The sequence below is a fragment of the Eptesicus fuscus genome, chromosome 17 (assembly GCF_027574615.1).
Source record: "Eptesicus fuscus isolate TK198812 chromosome 17, DD_ASM_mEF_20220401, whole genome shotgun sequence".
Classification (NCBI taxonomy): Eukaryota; Metazoa; Chordata; class Mammalia; order Chiroptera; family Vespertilionidae; genus Eptesicus; species Eptesicus fuscus.
In genome coordinates, this window is record NC_072489.1 from 3,813,783 (window position 1) to 3,840,489 (window position 26,707).

Consider the following 26,707-nt stretch of genomic DNA (forward strand, 5'->3'; position numbering starts at 1 on the left):
CCCGTTCGGAGGCAGCCACTACATGGACATTTCCTCCTTGTGTGACACAAGAGACAGATGAATGCTGGGATGGTGTCTGGCAGCGAAGACACAGACACAACAATGAAGAACGGCTTCTAGAGGCTGCCCGAAGTAGCTCGCATGCTTTTCGTTACAAAGAGCAGCCCATGCAGACAGAGGAGCATTTTGCACATGCAGAGAAGGTGCTCAGAAAGTATCTGTCGAAGGTCTGGTTAGAGATGACGAGTAGGAAAATCTAAAACTAATGCACACAGATCTAGTTTTTTACTAAATATATGCCTCTTTGTTTATGAGCCTCCCTCCCCACTGCCAAATCAATGCCTTGGCTTTGTTACATTATGGGGTGTAAAGTCTCTTGCACTTGAAATCCGCTCTGGCACCTCCCGACAGCTACAAGCCCCCGACCACAACAGGGCCGTCTTCCTCTCCAGTAGAGTCCAGTGTCTGCTCCAACCTCAGTTTTGCTGTCAAGAGAGCTTACTTCTGCTCATGAGAGCTACAGGGTGCATGTAAATGTGCATTTCATGTAGGTATACACTCATTCCTGTGTATATAAGGAGGCCATGCAACAGACTAAAGAGGAACATTCATTTAAAAAGAAGCAATATTTAAAAATCGCTAAGCACTTCAAGGGAAAATTGGTTTTAAACCTTAAGATACTTGGCTGGATTGTATAGAATATGTGGTTTCTTAATTGTATAGAAATTGTGCTGAAAACCATGGAAGTTTGTCAAAGAACGGGGAAGCCAGCCTGTTGCCCAGCCCCCGCCCCCGCCCCCAGCCCCCCAGCATCATTGCTCTGCAGACATGTCCATCAGCCACAGCAGTGAGGGACTGTCCACCACCACACTGCTCCCACCTTTCTAACGAACCCCTTGCTCTCCTGCTTTGATTTGAGGCTCCAGCTACGGGCCCCGCCTGAAGAGAGACCCAGGGAGGCATCAGCTGGGAAGGCAAGGGCAAGAGGTCCAAGTGTTCGGAGATGGCTTGGGACCCCCAGGGTGAAAAGCCCTGGCCATCATCCCTCACAAGTCAGGGAGCGGCTGCCTCTCCTCCCGCCCTTCCTCATACCACCAGTCTGCCCTGAGCTGTGACCTGGAGTTTGATTATGGGTGTGGGGAATGGTGAGCAAGGAAAACAGGGGCCAAAGGGCCTGTGAGAGCCCCAAGTCACAGCCCATTTCATGGAAGGGGCAAGACCTGGAGACTTGGGGAGTGAATCAGAGCAAGGCCAGATGTCTGGGCAGGTGACCACGCCAGGTGAAGAGGCAGAGTCCTTCATCAGGGCTCACAGCCAGCTCAGGGAGCCCGGGAATAATGCAGCAGGACTCCCACCTAGAGCCTGAGGGACCCAAGGTCAAGAGCTCGCTGCAGACCTCCAGGTACAGTCAATGACCTAGTTGCTCCCGTCCTTTCCCCTCCCTCCCAAGCTGTCTGACAAAAGAAGCCTTTTATAGGCACACTAGGGGCCCGGTGCATGAAGATTCGTGCATGGGGTTGGGGTGGGGTGGATCCCTCAGCCTGACATGCACCCTTTTCAATCTGGGAGCCCTCAGGGAGCCCTCTCCAATCCGAGAGTTTCTGTCTGTCTTTGCAATCATATGAGCGAATTGTCTGAGACCCCAACCCAGTTTGGTTTGGTGCTCACAGAATAATAGAGGTCTTTTTTTTTCTTTGCTCCATTGGTGGAGATTTCCTAGAAGTTGCAGGATATCTTCCCTTTAATTTTTCCTCGACATTGCGACTTTACTTATGTCTCTCACCTTTGCTTTCCCTCCATCCCCCACCACAACAGTAACTTGCTCCAGGCTCACTTTGCCCTAGTGTCTAGACAGTGATGGGCAACCTTTTGAGCTTGGTGTGTCAAACTTCACCAAAAAACTGAGCATAACTCGGGTAGTGTGTCACTTTGAGGAAAAAACTAACTCCAAGACTCTAGTCGCAAATGTTTCATCCTCAGGAGCAGCAAATGTTTCATCCTCGGCATGCGGCCGCATGTCGTCAGAAATAGCTACGCGTTTCAGTGCTGACACGCATGTCATAGGTTCACCATCACTGGTCTAGGAGATCCCACAATGCGTCTGCCACCAGAACTACAATTCCCAGCATTCCTGGTGCTCCCCACGCTCTGGGCTTCCGCTTCCAGTCCAGGAGCTGCCACCAGAACTATGATTCCCAGAATTCCTGGTGCTTCCTGTGCTCTTGGTTTCTGCTTCCCGTCCAGGGGCTGCACAAAGGAAAAGGACTTCGAACTCCAGCTGCCCCCAGGCTGGGCTGACAGGACCGAACACTCCAGTGGTGTCCCCAGGACCCCGGCCACTTGGCGCCGGTGTGCACACACGCTGGCCATAGGCTTGAAGCGGGTGGGGTCCCAGGGACGTCCACCCCACCCCTTGGCACCTGCGTGCTTGGTGCCAAGTGGCCAGGGGGTGGGAACGCCCGCTGCATCGCTATGGCAATGATGCCAGTGTCCCGCCCCACCCCCTGCCGCTCAGCGCCTGCATACCTCTGAAACACCCACAGGTCCACCATCTTTGTTGGGTTAATTTGCATACTCACTCCTGATTGGCTGTGGGTGTCACAGATGTATGGTCAATTTACACATTTGTCTATTATTCTTGTAGATCCTAGAGAAGGATCGGGAGACCCCAGGTGAGCTCCCCACCCAGCCATCCTCCTCACACAAGCTGGCAGGGCCCTGGAACCCAAATGCAGCCGTGAATTCTTCCTGAGCTGCTTCCAAGGAGGAGGCCCGCCAGGCTCCAAGCCAATGAAGTCACTGTGAGGCGTTTGCTTGTAGAGGGTGTGTACTTCCCTGGACAGTGCTCCTGAGACACGTGGTCACCAAAATCAGTCCACCTTCCAGGAAGATAAGTCAAATAAGTAGACGGCATCTCTAGGCTGCAATACTACGGTTTTGTAATCGCCCTAATCGCTGTGGTTAAACTCACAGCCAAGCTCAGGTCCTGTGTCTTTCTGTGAGGCTGAGCCTTCTCCAGTTCTCCAGGGACAGGCCCCACCCACGTTCCCATCAGCCCTGGTTAGCGTGGCGGTGGGGAGCTCAAGGCCAAGTTCCAAGAGTCCCGAGTTTCACATTTGGAGGCGGGATTTGCATGGTCTCTAGGATGGCTAGTGGAAAAGTCAGTGGCTGCTGGGCTTGAAGCTCAAATGATGATCCTGAGCTGGAGATCAGGATTTGGGAGTTGTCACGGTGTGTATCAGGTCGAGGCGGCAGTAGGGGCAGTCCCCTGGGAGCTTGTATGTGGAAAGAACCTGCTGAAGGCAGCACCAGGCCCAGCCTACTGAGGGCTCTGCTCTGCTGTTAGACCATCCTGTTCCTAACCAGGCATCTGCCTCATTGGCTCCCCTCAGCTCACAGGTCCCCTGTGTCCTCCCATGTGACCAACAGCCCTCACCTGGCAGCCTCATTCACGGCTCAGCCAGCTGCTCTGATGACACACCTGGCAGGTGAGCTGCAGTGTTAGACCTTTAGCCTCCTATCACCCTTTGTTATTCCAGGGACAGTCCTCCCTCCCCGAAGCTATGCAGTCACTCAGTTTATTTCAAGGACTCTTAAGTGGCTCTGAAGGCTTCCATCACCTCTTTCACCAAGTGATGGCTGCTGAAACTACATGTTTAATTGCATGAACTTAACTATATGTGCTGGGGGGTTGGAGGGAGAGAGAGAAAGAGAGAGAGAGAGAGAGAGAGAGAGAGAGAGAGAGAAACTAAACATTCTGCAGTGACCAACTTTCCACTCAGTGAGAGTCAGCCCTGAAGTGAGTGTGTGTGGAAAGTGAACCTGCCGTTTCTTCATCCCAACAAGCCAGCATTCACAGATGAGCATTCTGCAGAGCCCACAATGCAAGTCACCAGACTTCACCTGAGGTTCAACCAGAGAAAACGTGATCTGTTCCTACACCATGGGGGACGTCACATCTTCTACAGTGATGCGAAGGGTAATGTGGCTTGGTGTGATTTTCACCTTATTCCTAACTTTGGGAATATGATGATAAAATGGGTCACCTCAAGAAGAAGCGAATTCTGCACCCCTAGAGATACTTAAGCAAAAGCAGGTCCCCTATTTCAGGGATGCTGCAGAGCAGATTCCAGCATGGGCTAGGAGGTTGGGTTCCACTGTTTTTATACTGAAAAACCCCAAGCTTCTGTGAGTTAATGAATGAAACAGTGACTATGCCGGGGTTCTTTTCCCAGCCTTACAAAGGGTTCAGCATTCTGGAGAAAGGGGCTGCGTGTAGATGATTAAAGAGTCCATGGACGAAAGATAGTTTTGAAAGGCATTGGGGGTCAGAGGAGCTTCAGCTGAAGGAGCTAGAAGACTCTCCTTGTCTCAGGACCCCTTGCTTTTATTCAACACAATTTGTCCCAAGGCAAGGTGGAAATATACACTTCAAAGGGTAAGGTATCAAAGGGTTTACAGAAATTGTCAGTTTGGGGAATAGCCTACAGTTGTTCAGGTGTTTGGCCAACAGGAGGCAATAAAGTGCCCTGAGCTGTCTGGCAGCTAACAATCCCATTCAGGTTTGGGGGAAGTGCCCTTTAGCGGTTCCCAACAGGTAAACTACATTATGTGGCTCACCCTTGTTGAGCCCCCCAAGTCCCATCAACCTTTTGACGGAACTGTTATAATTATTACATGCTGGAATTGGTTTTGGGCAGACTACCTATACTAATAATTAGGGGGGAAAAGTAGTAATATTAACTGATAACTATGTTAGATTAAAGGCACATGGCAAGTCCAACTCCAGGCTTGTACCTAAACCCAGAGTCTCTTTTTAACCCAGCTCTCAGGGTCTCTGTCCATCGCCCCAAACTAGCTGGCAGTAAAACCGTTAAAATCCGAGAGAAGCCCCACGTACAGGGAAGTACAGTTCCTTGTATGTTTCCTATAAGATCATATCAATAGTTGTCCTTAGATTAATCTCTGTATGTTATTTCTTTGATCATTTAAGCAAATATTCCAGTTACGGCCTAGAATACACTTGTGCATTTTCAGACAATGAAAAGAATACCACTGACGAATGTGCTTACCCACTTTTTTTTTGCTTTTCAGGCTAGTTGGGTTTTTTTTGGCAAGGAATTCTTTAAAAAATGTGTCTAAATACTTTTAGGGAACATATGTCTGGCTCCCATTGGTCACAAATCTCACCTTCCTAATGCAGTTCGTCAGCTACCTCATACTTCCGGTCACCGGCCAGTCCCTACAGATCTGCCCTTGTCAGTCTTCTAATATGATCAACAAAATCAAGCCATGTAATCTCAGTGGGTTTGCATGGTTCCACACCACCCTTCCTCATTACTGTCTGCTTTGTGCGCATGCACACACGCCTAGGCGCAGTACCCCACCCTTTCTCAGTATTTGTACCGTCTCTCTGCCCGTACCAGGTCTCCGTGCACCTTGGGTATCTGTAATAAATACTGCCAAACTGAACCAAATAGTATGCCATCCATCAGGACAGGACTGTAGATCTGTTTTCTTAAGAAAAGTTGAGTGTGAAGCATCGTATTAGCATAGAAATGAGGATGCACAGCGGGAATTCTTTACCGCAGTGCTTCAAGAGGCCAGCGGGAGGCGGGACCGAGCTGTGCTGCAAGAGCCCCAGGCCTGCCATCTCTAGCCCCCGGGGCACCACTGGGTGAGGCTGGCTTTCCGGAAAGCTCTCGAGCGGTGGTTACCATGGCTCCAGATGTTATGCTTCTCTGGATTTTTCCTCCCCTCCAATGCAGGTGGCGTCTGAGCACAGTTACCGACTGCTTGGTTGGAATTTCTAGCAATGAAGGGCATACAGCTCACAAATTATCTGCAAATGTGGTGAGTCTCACCTTGCAAGTCTTCTGATATCACTAACCGAACTGCAGCTTTGCCTCACATCTTCCTCCAGAGCCTAGCCAGCGCCGCAGCCCCGACTTCCTGCTGCGTCCGCCCGAATGAGGCTGGGAAGCCCAGCGCGGCAGGGTCGCTCTCCATCTGGGTCCCATTGTGCCTCGCTGGTGGCCTGTTGGAAAGACTCGGGCCTGGGACCCAGGCCTCCCCTGTGTCCGGGGAGGCACTGCCCGCCCCCTCCTCTGCTGTCCTCTTGATCCAGGCTGCGGCTCCCAACAATGCATGATGCCCGGGTAAATTCTTTGTCTGCAATGCTAAGGATTAATAGATCCATGGTGCAGCCTGAGCAGAATCTAAAAATTGCTTCTTTAAAAAAATAATCATGTGTTTTTCATGTGATTGTAGAACAGAATAGTTACGAGCAGCTCTGGACCATCCTCCCTCTGTCCGAACCCCAGCTCCCGCCAGCCTAGGCGCAGCCTTAACCATCTCTGAGCCCCTTAGCTTGAGCTATTGGAAGCTCTTGATAAATGTGTTATTTTCTAGTGAAATGTATTTTGAGCATTTAAACAATATGAAAACAAGTAACACTGCCCTTTACCCTGCCTTCCAATAGGAAGCGTTTTTAAGATTGGCTGTCTTCATCTGTCCTCACCCCGGACGGCCTCTGCACAGCCTCCCCTCCTGCCATGCTGCCTTCCGGGTCTCCTCCTCACTTCCCCAAAAGCTACTTGATTCTCCTCAACTGTCTACATTCTCACTGGGCCTGTTAGTTCTGATTTCGATGGCTATGGTGCACTAACACCATTCACTTTCTAGAGCAAGCATGTCAAACTCAAAGGCTAACATGGGCCAAATAAACAAGGTTTAAGTTTATGTGGCCACAAAAAAACAAAAGCTTCAATTTTCATAGAAACATGCTGAATACAAAGGGCTAAAATAAATGAGTAATATTTACAACCTGCTGTAGAGCCTAAGACCATCGGAAAACACAGATATTTACATTACAATTCATTAACAGTAGCAAAATTACAGTTATGAAGTAGCAGTGAAAATAATTTTATGGTTGGGGTCACCACAACATGAGGAACTATATTAGAGGGTCGTGGCATTAGAAAGGTTGAGAACCACTGATCTAGAGAAAAGAAGGAACCTGTACTTCAGGAGGAAACTGTGCTTCGTCCACAGCACCCCGATGGTGATCTCACCGAGCTGTAGTCACTGCTCTGAGATATTCCATAACTCTGCATAAACAAACGTGCTCTTTGAAATCTCTTTGGCCTACCTTTAGTATCTGCCTGGTTCCCTCAATGAATGAGTTAGATAAAATATTTAATAAGTGTTCGTTTTTACATCTACCTGGAGTCATGATTTTACCTTTTCCTGAAAATTATCTTTTGTTACTTCATCCCAGGACCCACATCCATGGTGCAAGGGAGCACATGGACTTTCAGGCATGCGGGGCTGAGCCCCTATCCCTGCCATCACCTACAAGAAAAACTTCCACCCAGCCTCGCAGTCTCCTCACCCATCTGATTGCTAACTCCCCACAATGAACGGGACCCACAAATATGTTCTTTTATTTCAATATGAACCATAAACACTAGGTCTCTATTAATATACAATGTACATTATAAAGGGTATAGCAAAAACAAAATTTGACATGGGTAAAAGTAAATAGGAAAAGCAATTATTATTTTTTCTCTCATACTCTTTGGGAGAACTCCACAATCTCATTGTTAACCATTGCTCTCCTTCCATCCTCTTCAAAACTTCCAGAAAATACAACTGCTGCGATTTCACCACCACTCTCCCTCCAGGCACTGATGTCCTCACTCTCCTTTTTCTCTGCTTAGATCCCATGGCTGTCAGCCCCATAAGCAGTCTCTGAAAAATAAAGAAATCCTGCCTGGTCAGTGTTGTTCAGTGGTTAAGCATCAACCTATGGACCAGGAGGTCACAATTCAATTCCCAGTCGATCGATTCCCAGTGGGGCACATGCCCAGGTTGCAGGCTCAATCCCCAGAAGGGGGCGTGCAGAAAGCAGCTGATCAATGATTGTTTCTCATCACTGATGTTTCTCTCACTCTCTCCCACTCCTTTCATCTCTGAAATCAATAAAAATATATTTTTTAATTTTTTTAAATAAAGAAACCCTGAGGTCTCATCCTCTTGCCCCCTCTACCTCCATCACACATTAACTTTCAGGTGCTATATTGTAATTCCAATTCCTAGTGAGACTGTGTACATGTGGACTTCGCGCCTGCCTGAAGTGAGATACTGACAAATACCAAATGTATGAGTGCAGAGGTCAAATGGACACTCAAGACTTCCATATAGTCTTTCTCTACTTTCTCAGTAAATTCTGTTTCCTGTTCTCTCTATTCTCTAAATTGCTTCTCATCTTCCAGCCACCTTGGATCTCTGCTCTTCAAGGAGTACCTGTACGCACTATTTCTGTACCTCTCCCTTCTCCCTTGCACCCTCACTAACCAGGTTTCTGTCCCCATCATTCAGTCACCAACTGAAATTGCTCTAATTAGGGTCTCTAATGAACTACTTCTTTCTAAAGTGCAAGGACAAGTCTCTGTCCTCATCTCACTCTACCGCTCAGCAATAGTCAACATAATTGGCCCCTCACTCATTTACTCTAGTTAAATGTCAAGTTGACTCTGAACTCTGTCCTTACCTGCCTTTCCTACCACCTCCCAGGCCACTTCCTCTCAGTACCAGCTGCTAGGAGTGCCGGCTGCTGATGGCACTCAGCTAGCCCCTTATGCAGCTCAAGGGAGCTTCCTCAGCCAAAGTCAGAGTCAGGCCCCTCCCTTGAGGCAGCCATGCCCAGTGCAGGTTGATGCTCATGAAAAGGCACGGGCTCCCTTGCCCCACTTAAGGACAGCTCAGAGAGGCCCTCCCAGCTCTGAGATCTCTGTGGGGTCAGCCAAGGCCCCAGTTACAGCTGCACCACATTCCTTCCACCGCCCTGCCTCCCTCATCCTCCCAGGAGCAGTAAATCTCTGCTGCAGAGTCTGTGCCCCAGGCACCCAACACTCAGCATTGTAATGGTTAATTTTTATGTGCTAACTTGACCAAGCCACAGTACCCAGTATTTGGTCAAACACTAGTCTAGATGTTTCTGTGAAGGTATTTTTCAGGTGAGATTGATGTTTAAATCAGTAGACTGTGAGTAAAGCAGATTGCCCTCAGGCCTCATCAATCAGTTGTAGGTTTTAAGAGAAAAAGGCTGAGATCTCCAAGAAAGAATGAACACTGCCCCCAGACTGCCCACATGCCCTGCAGAATTAGACTAGCCAGCCCTGACAATTCCTTCAAATTTCTCTCCATTCCTCTCTCCTCCCCTTCCCACCCCTTCCTTCTCCCTTCCCTACTCACCCTCTCTCTCCCTCCCTCCCTCCCTCCTCTATGCATATACACTGAGTGGCCAGATTATTATGATATCTGAATGCATAATAATCTGGCCACTCAGTATATATATGTACCGGGCCTCATATACATACATGTATATATATGTATGTATGTATATATATGTATATATATATATATATATATACATATATATATATATCTATATATATGAGGCCCGGTGCATGAATTCGTGCATGGGTGTGGTCCGGCCAGCCTGGCCAGGGGGAGGGGACATAGGTAGTTGGCTGGCCTGCCTGCTGGTCGAACTCCTGGTCAAGGGGACAATTTGCATATTAGCCTTTTATTATATAGGATTATATAAGATATACACTGAGTGGCCAGATTATTATGTGTTCAGAGATCATAATAATCTGGCCACTCAGTGTATATGTACTTGCTATTGGCACACATATATACCTACACACACACACACACATCTTATTGGTTCTGTTTCTCTAGAGAATCCAATACAGGCATCAAGGTAAAACTTCTGAATTTGCCTGATCCCAATGCCTTTCTTTTCCCGGGACCACATGCCAAACTCATGCTTCAGGAGAGCGGATGCACATTCTGTTCCCCATTCCACTCCTCAGAATGGACACTAGTTTCCCATCTATTCCCCTTGTTTCCAGTTTCCAATAATCAGCCTGGGCTGCCGGGGAGCCTGGCTCTAGCGCTTTCGTGGCCTAGATCTGCACATGTGATCACATGCAGGGAAATTCAAAGGTCAGGAGAGGCAGAAGCAGGAAGGGGAAGGAAATGGCAGAGATAAGACCTCAGGAACTTGTTGCAACCAATGGAGGTTTGGGGACCAGCTATTTTCCGGCCCCAGTGAGAAGGTGGCATTGAACCCTACCTAAGGCAAAGCTGGGTTTCTCAGAACCATCAGCCAGGAAACGGGGTGCCTGACATGAGGCCTATGGAGAGGGCAGGAGCACCACATCTTGCCTGCCAGCCCTGGTCCATCTCAGGCAAGACCCCCGGAGGGGTGGGCAAAGCAGGAGCTTGACTTCGGAGAGGCCCCTCTCAGTAAATGGAGCACCGCCTACAGGAAGCAAACAGGGGCGAGCTGGATGGCTGTGGTCCCCTCTGAGCTCTCCACCACCCCCTGGATAAGCTCCTCAGTTCCAAAAACTGGAGAAGACACTGGGGCTGATTTCCCAGGGTGGGCGGAGGCAAGGACAGAGCCTGCGCTCCCACGAGAGAGTGCACCATGTGGGGCTGGACATGGCAGGAGTCTGCCCAGGGCCTTTCTGTGACAGCGTCTGCCAATAACAATGCCTTCTCTTCAGGGACACAGTGGCTCAAGCAAGTGGCTGTTGCTGTCTCAACCTTCCTTCCCTCCCAAGGCCCTCCTCTCAGCATCATCAGCCAACACTCAGCTCAACCCTCGGAACCTCTCACCTATACTATTGCCCTAGTTTCTAGAGGACAGTTCTGAGATCTGAAGCCGATGGAAAGACATCCCCACCCACACATACACTGTCCTGGGGACTCTGCCCTCCCTACCCACCCTGGGTCCTCCTTACCCACCCCGGACCCTCCTCTCCCACCCTGGGCCCTCCTCACCCACCCAGACCCTCCTCTCCCACCCCGGGGCCCTCCTCTGGCTTTGTCAGCATTCCTTGTGCTCTGGGGGTGTGTCTGTGAGGGCTGCAGGGTGGGAGGAGAGGGAGGCTGGGGAGTGTGTGTGTGTGTGTGTGCACGCGCGCGTGTGTGTGCACATGCGTGCGCCTGCCTTCCTCCCCGTGGAGTAGTCACAGGAGACTGCATCCCTCAGTTCATGTCATAGCTCATTTCAGTGAACTCGCTCCATCCAGCTCTCTCAGCTTCTGGGGTGTGGTAATTGTTCCTTCCCATGTCCCTTTGGACTTGGGGGAGTGGATCACTGCACCCTAGTTCCCAGCCCCAGGGCTCCATTATTTCCCTTGCCCACACCTTTATTAAACTCTCCTCAAATGACTCAATTTTCTGTCAGGACCCTAACTGATATATACAGTGTTCCATAGAGCTTTTGTGCTATAAGCATTGAAAAGCATCCTCTTTTCACTGTCTTTTATAAATTACACTAGAGGCCTGGTGCACAAATTCATGCATTAGTGGGGTCCCTCAGCCTGGCCTGCAGGATCGGCTGAAACGGGCTCTCCGACATTCCCCAAGGAGGTCCTAGATTGTGAGAGGGTGCAGGCCAGGCCGAGGGACCCCACTGGTGCACGATCAGGGCCAGGGGAGACTGCAGGAGTGCTCCAGGGCATATCCGGCCCATCTCACTCAGTCCTGATTGACCGGACCCCAGCAGCAAGCTCACCTACCAGTTGGAGCATCTTCCCCCTGGTGATCAGTGAACATCGTAGTGACTGTCTGCCCCCTGGTAGTCAGTGCAAATCATATCGAGCAGTTGAGCAGCCTTAGCATATCATTAGCATATTATACTTTGATTGGTTGAATGGCCAACCAGACACTTAGCATATTAGGCTTTCATTATATAGGATTTTTGATCATACAGGATAAGCAATGCAACACTATGCATCAAAAGCTGTAAATTTAGTAGAAAGGGGGGTGGGGGGAGGACAGAAAGGGACCCACTGGAGTCCCTTCAGCCCTCACACTCACCTTCCAGAATGTGTTAGACCTTTAGACAACACAAAAGCCAGGGTTTTATCTTCCATTTTATTATGAACCTAATTAAAGCAAGGCTGACTCAAGGTCATATATTTAAAAACTAAGATGAAAAATTAAATGTGAGAATATTCTGCCGACTGCTCTATTTAGGCGATCACAGGCAGGCGCCAGGGCTGATTGTCAAGAGCCCAGAGCATCCCCGCAGTGGGTGGGCCTGGAAGAGCATGGCTGACACCAGCTTGCACCCAGGCTGCAGCCTTCATGGCCTCCCACCTGGAAGAGGAGCCATCCATGGCTTTCCGTTTGCAGCCAGGATAATGCCACCAGCTGCATGGCCGCTCTCCTCAGCCGGCTGCCCTGAGAAGAGCCGCTTAATCCCCACAAGATCATTCTTGAGGCGGCTGCAGCTCTCTCCATCTGCACCAAGCGGAATCCCACACCACCGGCAGTCTCCCTCACACCCTACCGCACAGCTGACTGTATGACTTCCAACTTCGCACCTGTGTGGTAGGGTGGGAGGGAGATCAGCCCTTCAGCACGTTACACGTGAACCTGACCAGCCTCAGGAGGCAAACTGTTAAGGAGATGGATTCTGTGTTTTATATAAAAATACTTCATTTTGCTAATTTTTATGAGAGTCTCATACATGCTGTAGATCAGTATCGTCCAATGGAAATATATTGTGAGCTACAAATGCAAACCACATATGTAATGTCAAAGTTCTCAAATAGCTACATGTTTAACAACAAAACAGGTAAACGTAATCATGTTTTATTTATGAATATATATCTAAATATATCTAAAATATTACCATTTCCCCTTATAATCAACACAAAATAATTATTAATGAGCTATTTTACACTCCTCTCATTAACCAGGTCCTCAGGAATTGCGAGTGTGTGTTATTGATTTGGATTGGCCACATTTCAAGTACCTAATGGCCACATGTGACGAGTGGCTTTCCTATCGGACAGACGATCAGCAAAGTCTGGCTGTAAAGACCTATCATGGACAGACACAGTCTGCCCGCGGCCTTCAGTAAAACTAGTATCGCACACACTTCTCCGACTCCTTTAGAGCCTCCATCACTGTTTAATTTCCCTGAAACTAAATTTTGCATAATTAGACTATGGAGACAGCTCTATGGAAATGTTTTAGCTGCTGTTTTGTTTAGCCTGATGGGCGGATCATAAGACAAAACGGCTGCCTCTGGGCACCCAAGAGGGACACAATCCAGGAGCCTGGGTGGTCTGGCAGCCGCTGGGCCTCAGCCTCCCCTCATTCCCCTTCCCAGCTCAGCTGGCCATCCGTCAGCGGAGGGACAGAGCGCCTGTGAACTCTGACTTGGGGCAAGAATAACAGCCCCAGAAGCTCTTAGGTTCACCTTCGCCGTCACCTGGCCCCTTCAGCTCATTGCGTGGTGAGTTTCCCGAGTCCTCACCGGAGTCCACGAGCAGCAACGAAAGAGGACAGACTTGTTTCAGGCACCCGTGTGCCGCCACCCAGCCCGCCGCTCTCCATGGCTACCTGCCTGCAACCTGCCTCTCACCGTCCAGAACACCTTACAAAGGGATCGGAAAATGGTAAGCTCCAGATCATGACATCCCAGGAAACAAACCTTTCCCAGCAGGAAACAAAATCCCAGGGGCGCGCAGGGGCAGAGCCCGCAGGTGTGCGGCCGTGACTGTGGGTCTGTTTTCTAAACGCTGCTCCTCTCCCGGCCGGCCCCACCGTTCCTCGGGGCTCCTGCTGCAAATGTCTCTGCTGGAGTGTGGAGCTTTGGTCAGACAATGCACGACCCTTTCCTTTCACTGTCACCCCGAACGTTCTATACAAGCAGCAGCTGATCGGGAACCCGCAGGAGGCTTCAGGGCGGAATGACGCCTGGCAGCCATTTGGGACGGTGCAGTATTCCTCCGGAAACGGATTTTGTTAGCTTGCCTTCGGAAAGCCGCCACATCACGACCACCGCTGCTCACGATCTTGGGAGAACGCACAGGAAGCCTTCCCGCTTCCCCTTTCGAGCCGACAATTTGAAAGCAACCCAGGATGACATGACAATAGTAACACTGGATTCTCTCTCCTCTCACCATCTGTCGCCGAGACACAGCTTGCAGGCCTGCCAGGCAAGGCCGTTGCCAAGGAAACGGCCGTGCATTCAACTCCCGTCCTGCTATTAACGGAAGGACACTGCTGTGCAGTCCTGGGCCTCTTCTCTCTGAGACCAGGCTTGCCATCTAGGATGGGGAACAAATCAGTTTATACTTCACATGGCACCAGGAGGCTCCCCTTCACCCTGCTAATGCTTTTAATTTTCTGATACTTTCAGTAGCTGCTTCATTTGAATCTCAAATCAAAATCTCCAAGCCAGCCTATTTGATAGGATCCGAGGCCGTATTTCCACTGCCTATTGGACAAGTGCTCGTGAAAGTAATGTGCGTGCCTCTATTTCAGGGTATTCAAGGTCAAGTTCATCTTAGTCCCTCACCCGTCCTCACTTCCTCCCCCTCGTTTTGCCTAAAACATTTCTCCCCGTGCATTTGCTCGCCCAGAATGAGGAGCCATCCCTCTACCCTTCCAGGGCCACAGTCGCAGTGGTCCCGCTCTCCCCTCTGCCCTTCCTCCCATCTGCTTCTCAGGCTTGAATGTTCTCCTTCAGGAGCTTCCCCTCAGAGCTTGTCCACTCCCTCTCCTGCCGCCAAGCCCAGCTGGACTGTGGCCAGCTCCTTGGCTTGCTGGACCCTATCTCCTCCTGTGGCCCACCCTCCTCATGGCTACCCACCAGGGATTGATGAGAGACACAAATAGAAAAGGCAACACTCTTGGTTAAGAATCTCCAGTGCAGCCCTGGCTGGATAGCTCAGCTGGCTAGAGCATTGTCCTCAGACGCCAAGGTTTCAGGTTTGATCCCCAGTCAGAGCACATACAAGAATCAACCAGTGAATGCAGAAATAAGTGCAACAACAAACCATGTTTCCCTCTCTCTCTCTCTCTCTCTGCCTCTCTCTAAAATCTATTTAAAAACATAATAATAATGAGTCTCCAATGTTTCCTATCAGCTAAAGTCCCACCCCTAGCATGGTATACCATGCCAACCTGACCCCCTTCCTTCTGGTTCGATTTCCATTCTCTTCCCCCCACATTCTAACTCCTATTACCCAAAGCATGGTCCGAGGGCCAGTGGCTAGATATCACCTGGCTGCTTTTCAGAAATGCCAAGCTTCCATTCAGGGGCCTTGGCCCGACTAACATTCCTCCCCTGCAATATCATTTAGCACTAAGCCCACGATCCGAGCGCCCGTTCCTACCTGTCATCACCACCAATAGGCTGGCCCAGAGCCTTTGTAATCACATTAATTAGCAAAGGTCTAAGGAACAGAGACCTAATAAACCATGATTCTGTTCCCAAGATATGTGAACCGAGGCTGCCAATATAAGTAAATCGCAGTCAGCCAGAAGACGGCTTTGGGAAAGAAAGCAATGTTTGCCAGAAGGGGCCCAGGAGTCCTTTCTGTCTCTGCTGGCTCCCCAGTTCCCAGGAGAGTGATGCGAGCTCTGCAGGTCAGGATGCTGGGGCAAGCAAAAGGCAGAAGGTGGAACACAACGTGGCAATACCCAGATGCCGCCTGGGCACTGCGCAGAATAGAGAGCACCTAGTGGGTGAATGCCCCCAGCTCTCAGTCTTGAATTCCTAGCTCATTGTAATGACAGGATTCTCAGGACAACGTGGCTTGTAACCACACAGCAGCATGGGAATGGTATGAACTGGGCGGGAGTGCAGCATGTGCAAAGGCAGGTTAGCGAGAGGGCCTGGGAGCAGGTGGAATACTGGTCAGTGGAGCTGCAGCAGACAGCGAGAGGCAGCCAGAGCCAGGCGGGGCAGCGGCCACACTCCGTTAGCTCTGTCCAGCTCTGAGATGCCAGAATCTAGGCAAATGACAAGTAAGTTGTTCAAGGCTATTTATAGACAGTAAGTGTTCTGCTTAACATCTGTCTGCCTCCTCCTGGCTTTCACATACATCCACGTGGAAAAGTTGTACTAAAGGAAGAAGCAAGAGAAGAAGAGGCAATTGTTTCCTTCCTGCCCCTCCCACCCAGAGGCAATTGCAGTGTCTAATATTGTACAGAAAGCTCTGGAAGGAAGGGACTCTCCCAGTAATGGGTGAGGGTGCACTTACCTGCCCTTGAGGCACTGCATGGCCTGCTTGTGGGTGAGGCCACTCAGACTCTTCCATCTATCTGCAGGAGCCTGTCACCTGGGAGGGAGACAGATGCCACGCCCACGGGTTCCTGAGGCTGTGGGAAGGACTCTCTGGGAGTCCCTGCCCATGCGCAGCCATGCAGCCTCGGAGAGGCAGGAAGCCAGGCTGCGGGAGCGCAGCCAGGCCTGAGTACCAGCGCCGCGCTGAACACCCTGCAGACCAGGGGCCCTGAACAGCCCACAGGCCAGGGACAGAGAACTCCTTCGATGGACGGGTTAGCCATCTCTGTGCAACCTCAGCCTTTCTCCTGGTTTCCTGGCAAACTGCTTTTGAAAGTTTTTAAAAGTCCCTTTTAAAATAATATTTATCTCCAGGATACTTTTTTTTATTATTTCAAAAAAGATCAGGGAGACCTGGTTGATGCCAGAGACACTGAAATTCTAGGGGAGGAGAAGTAAGGTGCTAAGTTCCCTTTTTATTTCACTGTGGCTTTTGGAGAACAGCGTAAATCCCCCTTCCTTCAGGGAGTGGACATGAGGAAGGGCAGAGGGGAGGCTCAGCAGAGGCCTCTCAGACGCTCAGGCGGGCATCACCCAGCACTTGTCCTTCACGGGAAACACTGTTTGCCCCCACGAAGGAAACGGTAACATGTTTATTTTAAATCTTACCTTTTTAACTCACCTTATGGTTCCCAACGTGCCCCTATAGACATCTGGCTGCAATAGGAACCTATCGGGTGGTGGGCCAGGCTAACATGTCCCTTTTCCAGGCGAGGGAGCCAGGACCCGTGAGGCTGTCACTTGCTCAGGGCCTCAGAGTGGGAGTGGCAGCACTCCCGGCGCCCAGCAAGCACAGCTCCATTCCTCACCCCGCAGGACCGGCCCTTCCTTGGCAGCTGGCCCTCCAGGAACCATGGATTTCACCTAGATCCCTCCATGCAGCACGCCGGTGTTAATGCCACCCTGAAAGTATAATGAAAAACTCGCCACTGAAAGAGCCCCCATCTGCCTGCCACTGTCTCCCATTACACATCACCATGTGACACCGCTTATATATTCACTGGTTTGCTAACCCCATGTTACCCATGAGCAGTAAGGTTAGGTGCTCATAAGAGCTGCGTGGGGGAGCTGGGCCGGACCCAGCCCCAGCAGTGGCCCATGGCAGGTGCTGGAAAATCGGAGTCTTGTCAACGCACCATACTATCTCTCCATAAGCAATAACCAACACAGGTGGACAGAGCGAGGGGCTGGTACCTGGCTCACCCACTGACTGTGCCTGGCATGTCCAGTATCTTGTGTTTGGCTTGTGGATACAAAAGTAGAATTAAACTACATGGTATTCTGCAACTTAATTTTTTTAACTTAATAGTTGATCATGAACACCCCTGCAGGTCACTAGATAAAGACTCAACTCTATTGTTTTCTTCTAATTACTTCATATGTGTACACACACATCTATACAGATTCCTAGATCAGTGGGGTTACATCATCCTGTCCAAGTGTCTCCTCCCTCCTCCAGGGTTTGCAGAAAGAATTCACCAACCAGATGCAAAGTATCTGTCCTGAACAGAGGTCTTGCCAACCCAACTTCGTCCTGAGCTTGGAACTGGGAGCACCAGGTTCTGTCATGACTATGGATCATCCCTCTCACCTTTGGCTTGTTTCTCTCCAGCCCCACCCTGCTGCCCTCTCCTTGTTGCCCAGCAGAACCTCAGAGTTAGCACCATCACCCAGTCCTACCCATACTGCTCATCCCAAGTTTGCCCTGTGTCTCCCAGTTTGTTTTCGGCCTCCCCTTCCTACAAAGGCTCCCACCAACTTTTTGGTTCACCCATTTCCCATGTGCTGCGTGTACCAATGAGCACATTATCAGAGGCTTCCATAGGAGTGGAATGCCCACCAAGGCTCCACATGAACATCTGATTAACTGTTTACTTTCTGAGCTCTCCAATAACTCTTATAGTTATACTGAATCCAAGTATCCCAACTTCTTTAACCAGTTCCACAAAGTAGATTCCACTGGCAATGGTTTCTGAAAGTGATGGAGGACAAGAACTGGCACCCTGCCCCAAAGAAACAAAAACAATAACAGCATGAGGTCAGTTGCCCTGCCTAAGCAGATGGCCCCTCTTAGCTCTCACCTGCTCTCAGGAACTGCTAGCATTGCACACCACAAGGGGCATTAGCTTCAAGGCTGGGCCAACAGGGGATTTGTTCCCAGCTTTATCAGCTCCTCCCTACAAGACCCTGGACCAGTCTTCAGTCTCTCCGTCCTTAGTTTCCAGTCCACCGAACTGGAATGAGAGCTCCTCTTCTAACTGTGACAGCAGATGATGCCCAGCACATAGCAGGGACTCAGCAAGTGTAAGTCCCCTCCTGTCTCTACTCAAGATGCAAATATCATTAAAGAAGAAGTCATCCAGTAGCTTCACATATGACACCAGCCGAGTGATGGCATGCTGGATACCAGATCACAGCAGCTCCTTGAGCAGAAGAAAACCTCAGGAGGACCTCCAATCATCCCCAGCAAGAGCAGCGGTGCTGGGTTTCTACTGTACAGTGGATGAATCCTTGACAGAAGATAAGAATTGTCTACCATATGCCAGGCATCTGCTTGGTATTGTGACAGGAACCACAACCACATCAGAATTATAACTAAACTACAGAACAGCCATCATTGAGAACCACCTGAAGTCTAGCTGAATACAAGTCCTATAACTAAGGATATAAAGAAGAAGCCACATCCAGACTGGTAGGAGGGGTGAAGAAGTGGAACAGGTTGCCCCCCCACACACACATACACACACACATGTGGTGGATACAAATAAGGAGGATATCTTGACTGTGGAGTTGCATCCTGAGGAGTAAGGGGTCCCAGCCCCACCACACCAGGCCCCCCAGCCCAGGGTTCCAGTGCCAAGAAGAGAAGTCTCCATAACTTCTGGCTATGAAAACCAGCAGGGATTGTGGTTGAATGACAAGGAGGAAGCTGGAGTCCCAGGTGTTCCTCTTAAAGGACCCACACACAAACTTACTCAGACTCACTCACTCTGAGCTCCAGCATTGGGGCAGATGCTGGAAAGGTGCCAGGGACATACGGAAGGAACTAAATTGTCTGGCACCAGGGTGAGGGCTGCAGGGGCAGCTTTCTCCCAGGCAGAAGTGCTGGCAGAAACCATTGTTTCTTTGCTGAGCCCTCCCTCCACAGACCCGACAGGCGAGCATCATATCTGCGTCCCCATCCTGCCCTGGTGATTCCCTGAGACACCATCCAACCCAACTTTTGGGCCCACCCAAGCCCTTCCCAGTAGCTTTTCCATACAAACAACCTATCTTGGCTCAAGCTGTGAACTTTCCTAAAATCTCTCAAACTATCAGCATCTGCCCTCAGCGTGTCCCATATTTCACAATAAGTGGCCCCAGACCCAGCACTAGCAGTAGCCAGCTCTGGTTCACAGCCTGTGCTCTCTTAAGCTCCTCCATGCCCAGCACACATAGCAAACATCTGCAGAATATTCTGTAGCTCATGCCAGGTGGACCTGGGCAGGACAAAGGTGGTAGCTGACCTTGGCTTGAACCTCCCAGGAGGCCCCTCAACCAGCACACTCAGTTGACAGCTTCAGACCACATTGGAGCATCTGTGACTAAGGACACTGGAGGCTGAAACACAGACTGTGGCCCAGGCACTGTGCTGGGGGCTTTGCCTTTCCCCTGTATATTCTTCTCAACAACCATGCAGTGCAGGTATTTATTTCCATTTTGCAAATGAGAAAGCTGAGGGCCATAGGAATTAAATAACCTCTCTCCACCTGACATGGTAAACAGAGAGCAAAAAGGGACTTGGAGGCCAGGGCTTATGGGCTCCACAGCCTGTTCTCTTTTCTTCGAAATCTAGAGAATGAACCACAAGTACAATTACCTTTAATGGGAGAGCACATGGCTGAGGCCTCCACCTGGACAGTAAGCTCTGAGTTCCAGGCATTTCTAGCTCTTCAATATTTCTCTTCTGGTTTTGTGTGTGTGATGAAAAACTGCTCTGGTGCCCAGGGCTCAGGCTGTCTGGAGAGAAGACCCCAGAATTGGCTGTGCTATTCTTCTCCTGTCTTGGGGTATTTCCACCAACACCTTCACAAACAAGCCAAGAAAGAAGTCAACAGCTTGGAAAAGCTAACATCTCAGTGGCATGTCTGGGTGGAGCACAGCATTTTCACCAATGGCAGAAAGACCTTTACAGCTCTGGGAATGATGTGAGTTTAGTACCTTGTGAGGATGATGCATTAGAATATAGGAAGGGAAGATGCTGGATGCGATTTAGAGCCTTGGGACACAACTGTGCAAATATGGGAGCTACAGAGTTACTAATGCCAGCTCCCGTGAAGAGCCATGTGTGATGAGCAACACACACACACACACACACACACACACACACACATACACACACACACGTACACCCCTTTCCAACTTTTCATCATTTGCAGCAGGAAGTTGTTATCCCAGTTCAATCATGAAAAAGCAGAGTCAGAAAGATGAAGCAGCATTCGCAAGATCTCACAACCGGCATGTGGTGGTGATCTTAACGCTGGCCTCTTCTGGACAATCACGGTGTGATCCAAAGGTCAAAATATCTGGTCCTTTTGGGGGACTTGATAATAATCATATGGTGGACTCCCTGTGGGTGAAGGCTGGGCCATGGCTTATATTTACCCCATGTCTGACCCTTGATTTGGCACAGAACAGAGTAAAGAACAAGACGTTGAGAATCAAAAGTTAAAACCTGGGGGAGGTACTTTATTCTAGACCTTAATTTCCTTATACCTAAAATAGTGATAATATCAGATACTATATAGGGTTGGTTAGTCTTAGAGGATATATGTACATATGGAGAGAGAGATAAGGAGAAATTACAGCTTGGTACCTGGTAGAGCCTCAATAAATACATTGATTGTCAATATGTTAATATTAGCCGCTCCACAAATGTATGTGGAAGGAAGGCATACAAGTTAGATTTTCTTTAGATCTGGATATGGAAACATACAAGTAGAATTACTGCTTTTGATACAGACTCATTAGCACCCAGAGAAGTGTCCAAACTCACATGTTGAATTCACTTACTTTATTGAAGTAGATTTGAAGTTATTCAAACTAGAGGCACTCAGTAGATAATGGTAGGGCCACTGTCTATAAGGCCATATTTCTGGACATTCATTCACAGATCACTGACCTCCTGCCAATGTTGTAAGCATCATCTGTTCATTTTCTTCTACTCCCTCCATGAAAAGTGAAGACAAGACTTATGACTGATTAAAAAGTTGAGCTGTACAACCTGTGTCCTGCCTAATGGAAAGACAAGCTAGGAGGAGAACTTCTATAGTAATTAAAACTCAATCTATTGTAGACCATGATGGCCACTCATGATGGGAATGTTATGTCTTATCCCTGACCTCCAGTCTACACTGCCTGCCCCAACAGCAGCCTAACCAAGTAGAAATTCATGGCTGTCGAGCCTCTGCCCACAGTCACCCAGCCAGCATCCCCATGGAAAGTTCTTCCTCCAGTGGTAGAAGCTGTGTAAGGGACCTCAGCTGTGGTGAGGCAGTTTTACCTACCAGTGACAGACCTGCGGTGAGAGGTCCTTTAACCCACAGGCATTGTGAAACACTCATTGTCTAAATTCTAATCTGAGACTGTGGCTTGAATCTTGGGACTGAAATCTGGCTCTCTGTGCACCAAAGTCAGCCTGGTCTTCTTCCTCCTTGTGTGGTTGTCAAGAGCCAAGTTGCAGCATGAGGACCAATCAGAGGCCAAGAATGAGGTGCTTGGTTGTCCATAACACAGTAGTCCATTCCTGAACAACACAATTGATCCCCGCTCAACTTTTAAATCAGTTTCTTGATTAAAAAAAAAAAAGGATAGTTTTATTACTCCTTCTAGTCCTACCCCTGTGCAAAGTGTGGGGGGAAGGGCTAACACAGTGGGAAGAACTGTGACATGTCAGGTAGTCCAACAGACAGAGCTGGGCTGCTGTGTGAAGTGCTGGGGCAGGCCCCAAGTCTGCTCCAACCAAAGGATAAAAGGCACGTGGCTGAGGGTCCAGCTTTGCCAGCTCCCATCCTCTCTGGCCCATAGGCAACTGCAAGACCAGGAAAGCCATCTGGTGATGGTGCATTGCATTCATGTGCAAGAGTGAGAGTGTGTGGTTTTTAAAGGGTGAGGCATCTAGAAAATCTGGCTGGCGTGATGAGAATCATTTCTGTACTAAGGGGAAATCGTACACTGAGCCTGGACTTTGAGAGACACCCATGAGCCTGGATTGGCAGTTAAGTTACAGGATCATGCAACCAAAAAGCAGCGGTGGTCCCAGGCAACTAGAAGGAAAGGGGATGTTAACCTTCCCCTATTACCTCCATCACTCTCCAAACCTGCCCCAAATAAACATCATAATATTATTGTTTGCTATGGCAATTGTTTCTCTCTCTCTTACTAAAGGATGAATAAAAGCATCTTGAAAAACCAAACTTCACTCTATTTGTCAGTCTCTAACATGCCAAGTTTTAACCAAGCAAGGCAGTATGCTTACTACACACATTCAGCTCTGAGAGCAGCTCTGTCTTCCTCCCATGTGACTGCCACACACTGTTGGTGACTGTAACTGGTACAGCCACTATGAGAACCAGTATGGAGGATTCTCAAAAAATTAAAAATAAAGTGACTACATGGCCCAGCAATTCCTCTTCTTGATATCTACCCCAAAATTTTGAAAACATTTATTCACAAAGATATATACACCCCTATGTTCATGCAGCATTATTCATAGTGGCCATGACATGGAGACAACCAAAGTGTTCTTCAATAGACAATTGGATAAAGAATTATATATATATATTAGAGGCCTATTGCACGAATTTGTGCACCAGTGGGGTCCCTTGGCCTGGCCTGCAGGATCGAGCTGAAACCAGCTCTCTGACATCCCCTAAGGGTTCCCAGATTGGGAGAAAGCACAGGCCAGGCCAAGGGACCCCACCAGTGTGATCGGGGCCAGGGAGGGATGCAGGAGGTTTGCCAGCTGGGGAGGGACCGTGAGAGGGCTCCAGGGCATGTCTGGCCCATCTTGCTCAGTCCTAATTGGCCAGACCCCAGCAGCAAGGTAACCTACCAGTCAGAGCATCTGCCCCATGGTGGTCAGTGCACATCATAGTGACTGGTTGACCAGTCGACTGTCTGCCCCCTGGTGGGCAGTACACGTCATAGTGAGCGGTTGAGCGGCCTTAGCATAACATTAGCATATTATGCTATGATTGGTTGAACAGACGACCAGACAACTGGACGACCGGACACTTAGCATATTAGGCTTTTATTATATAGGATATATATATAATACGCAGCCATCAGAAAAGATGAAATACTGCCATTTGCAACAATATGGATAATATTGTTGAGAATATCATGATAAGCGAAATAAGTCAGATGGAAAAAGTCAAGAACCATATGATTTTACTCATATGTGAGATATAAAACTGAAAGCAACAAATGAACAAACAAGACAAACAACAACTCATAGACAGACAATATGGTGGTTACCAGGGGGAAAGGGATTGGGGAGAAGAAAGGGTAAAGGGGTCAAATATGTGGTGATGAAAGATGTGACTTTGGGTGGGAAACACACAATGCAATATACTGATAATCCATTGTAGAAATCTACACTTGAGACCTACATGCTCCTATTAACCAATATCACCTTAATAAATTTAATTTTTTTTTGCACCTAGGCCTGGGTGAGCCCAAGTGGCCCTGGGTCTGGGAGTGGCCAAACGTTCCTGGGTCTGGGTGAGACCATGTGTCCCTGGATCCGGGTGAGGCCTCGTGAACCTAGGCCCGGGTGAGGCCACGTGCCCCTGGGTCTGGGAGAGGCCAAGCGTCCCTGGGTCCGGGTGAGACCATGCGTCCCTGGATCCGGATGAGGCCTCGTGCACCTAGGCCCGGGTGAGCCCAAGTGGCCCTGGGTCTGGGAGAGGCCAAGCGTCCCTGGGTCCGGGAGAGACCATGTGTCCCTGGATCCAGGTGAGGCCTTGTGCAACTAAGCCCGGGTGAGGCCACGTGCCCCTGGGTCTGGGAGAGGCCAAGCGTCCCTGGGTACGGGTGAAGCCAGATCCTGGGTCCGGGTGAGGCCGTGCGCCCCTGGATCCATCCGGGTGAGGCTGGGTCCCAGGCCCGGGTGAGACCACGCGCCCCTTGGGTATGGGTGAGGCCACGTGCCCCTTAGTCCGGGTGACGCCGTGCCCCTGGGTTCGGCCGAGACCAAACCAGAGGGAGTCGGACCGCCATTACCACCATTTGTCCACCATCCAGAGCTGAGGGGTCAGTGCTGACATGTACACATAAGAAACTACTGGACATTGAAATTGGGTCTCAAAAGAACTGTTGGTCCAGGGGGAAGCTCGCTACAGATTGATTCATTTGCCTGTCAGCATAAATATTATTGCTCGTCTCACATTCAGTTCTTATTAGTATATATCTAGTGACATTTGATCTCGTTCATCTAGAGGAAATGATGAACAACATAGACTGAGGAACAAGAACAGAACCAGAAGCAAGGAGGCATCGATCGGACTATCGGGCCTCAGAGGGAGGATAGGGGAGGGTAGGGGGAGGGTGGGGGGAGGGGGAGAGTTCAACCAAAGGACCTGTATGCATGCATATAAGCCTATCCAACGGTTAAGTTCAACAGGGGATTGGGGCATGCGTGGGGAGAGGGGTGGGATGGGAATGGGGGGATGAGGACAAATATGTGACACCTTAATCAATAAAGAAATTAAAAAAAAAATAAAAATAAAATAAATTTAATTTTTTAAAAATTAAATGGTTAAGATGGTAAGTTTTATGTTACATGTGTTTTACTGCAGTGAAAGTAAACTTTTTAAATGCAAACCTTAAAAAAGCCATTTACTGAAAGCCTCCACAGGGTGCCAGAGTGAGGGAACAGGCCTGTTGTGTTGTCTGGAGGTTCACTGTTTAACCAACAGACAGGTAAATGCTTGTGGATGTTGGGGTGTAGGGGCTAGGGGTGCTGCTCTAAAGGGAGCCAGTGATGTCAAGCAGCTACCCTTTTGCCAGAGCTTCACAGCAAAGGCGATGAGAAGCAGGTGGCCAGCTCCTTGGTGGAGAAGGGCAGGGTGGAGGTTGTATATCAGGTTGGCACCCCCCTGGTATCCTTAGTCTAAGGCAGGGGTGGGAAACCTTTTTTCTGCCGAGGGCCATTTGGATATTTATAACATCATTTTTGTGGGCCATACAAAATTATCAACTTAAAAATTAGCCTGCTCTATTTCGTCAAACATTTAATTAACTCACCCCTAATGCCTTGGCAAGGCCAGACCAAATGACTTCATGGGCCCTAATAGCCTGCAGACCGGACGTTCCCCCATTTCCCCCCGCCGCCCCCCATTCTATGGGTTGCTGAGTAAACAACTGCTCAGGAATAGCTGTGGGTATGGAGCCCACCTCTTCCATGTACATGCCTGCATGCGGTCCCACCCGTCCTGTCCTGGCTCTGGACCACTCCGTCTCATGCCCTGGACTCCAGACCAACAGCACGCACTGCACCTTCCCACACAGGCCCTGTTTTGTCACTTCTGAGAGCACCATGGGGCAGACACTATGTCTGTTCTGATGGCTGATGACCTCAGTACCTAGCCCAGGACAGGCACACAGCAGGTGCTCAACTAATTTTTCTAGCAAGACTACTTGGGCCTTAGCTCATGGCATTCCTGCACGTCTTCCCTCCCTCTCATCCTACTGATGTCACATACCCATGCCTCCCCGAATCTCCTTACTTGGAAATAACCTCACCCTCAAGGGAGCCATAACACTGTTGTATCTGTGTCTTCCTTAGACCTTAACCCCATTCTATTCCCCTTTAGAGGGACTGTGTTCCTACATCTCCCCTAGAGACAAGGAGAAGGGCACCAATATTAGGACACTAATGTTCATTCTTTTATAACACCATTTAATTCCCACAGTCACCCAGAGTAGTGGGTATTCTGTTATCATCACTGGACAAATGAGGAAACTGAGACACGGGTGTGATAACTTGATCAAGATTACAGAGCAGTGGACAGCTGAACAGGTATTGGCAATGGATTTCAAAACACTGGGCTCACTCCAGAATTCTGTCTGAAGGGGAACCATGGCCGAGCCATCTATAGACCAGCCCCGCAGAAATGCTGAGTGTCCCATCCATGTCACAGACATCAACGGCCGCAGGATGTCAGCCCTTGGCCCACCGGACTTCGACCACAGCGACGGTGGTCAGTTCCACTGAGCTCAGGCTTAGCCCGTGCTGACAACATCCTGTGTCAAATTTGGTCCTCCTGTCCTAGAGTTCCTTGTACATCTTGGGTGCCCCCCACCTCCACTGCTCCCACCTGGCCCCAAAGTAAAGGAGCGTTAATACCTCCCAGACCACCTTCCCCCAGAGGGAGTGGGAGCAGTGTCCACCCTCTGTCCTTCAGATGAACAGTTCTGGAGGCCTCTGTGAAATCTAATTGAAATGAAGCCGATGCCCACACTGCTACCTTGATGACACTGAGCCCCCAC

General features: G+C 49.5%; 1 protein-coding gene across 1 annotated transcript in view; it reads right to left on the reverse strand.

Moving 5' to 3' along the window:
• Positions 1 to 207: 207 nt before the first annotated feature.
• The window catches only part of FRMPD2 (FERM and PDZ domain containing 2), a 56,389-nt gene continuing 29,889 nt past the window's right edge, over positions 208 to 26,707 (reverse strand). The window contains 16 exon segments of the mRNA XM_054729328.1: positions 208 to 256; positions 5,865 to 6,179; positions 10,202 to 10,283; positions 10,286 to 10,309; positions 10,312 to 10,336; positions 12,187 to 12,211; positions 12,213 to 12,327; positions 12,330 to 12,375; positions 12,560 to 12,600; positions 14,004 to 14,150; positions 15,222 to 15,253; positions 16,092 to 16,143; positions 16,146 to 16,169; positions 16,984 to 17,077; positions 18,070 to 18,177; positions 20,034 to 20,239. Of these exon segments, the coding sequence (XP_054585303.1) occupies positions 208 to 256; positions 5,865 to 6,179; positions 10,202 to 10,283; positions 10,286 to 10,309; positions 10,312 to 10,336; positions 12,187 to 12,211; positions 12,213 to 12,327; positions 12,330 to 12,375; positions 12,560 to 12,600; positions 14,004 to 14,150; positions 15,222 to 15,253; positions 16,092 to 16,143; positions 16,146 to 16,169; positions 16,984 to 17,077; positions 18,070 to 18,177; positions 20,034 to 20,239 (1,385 nt within the window).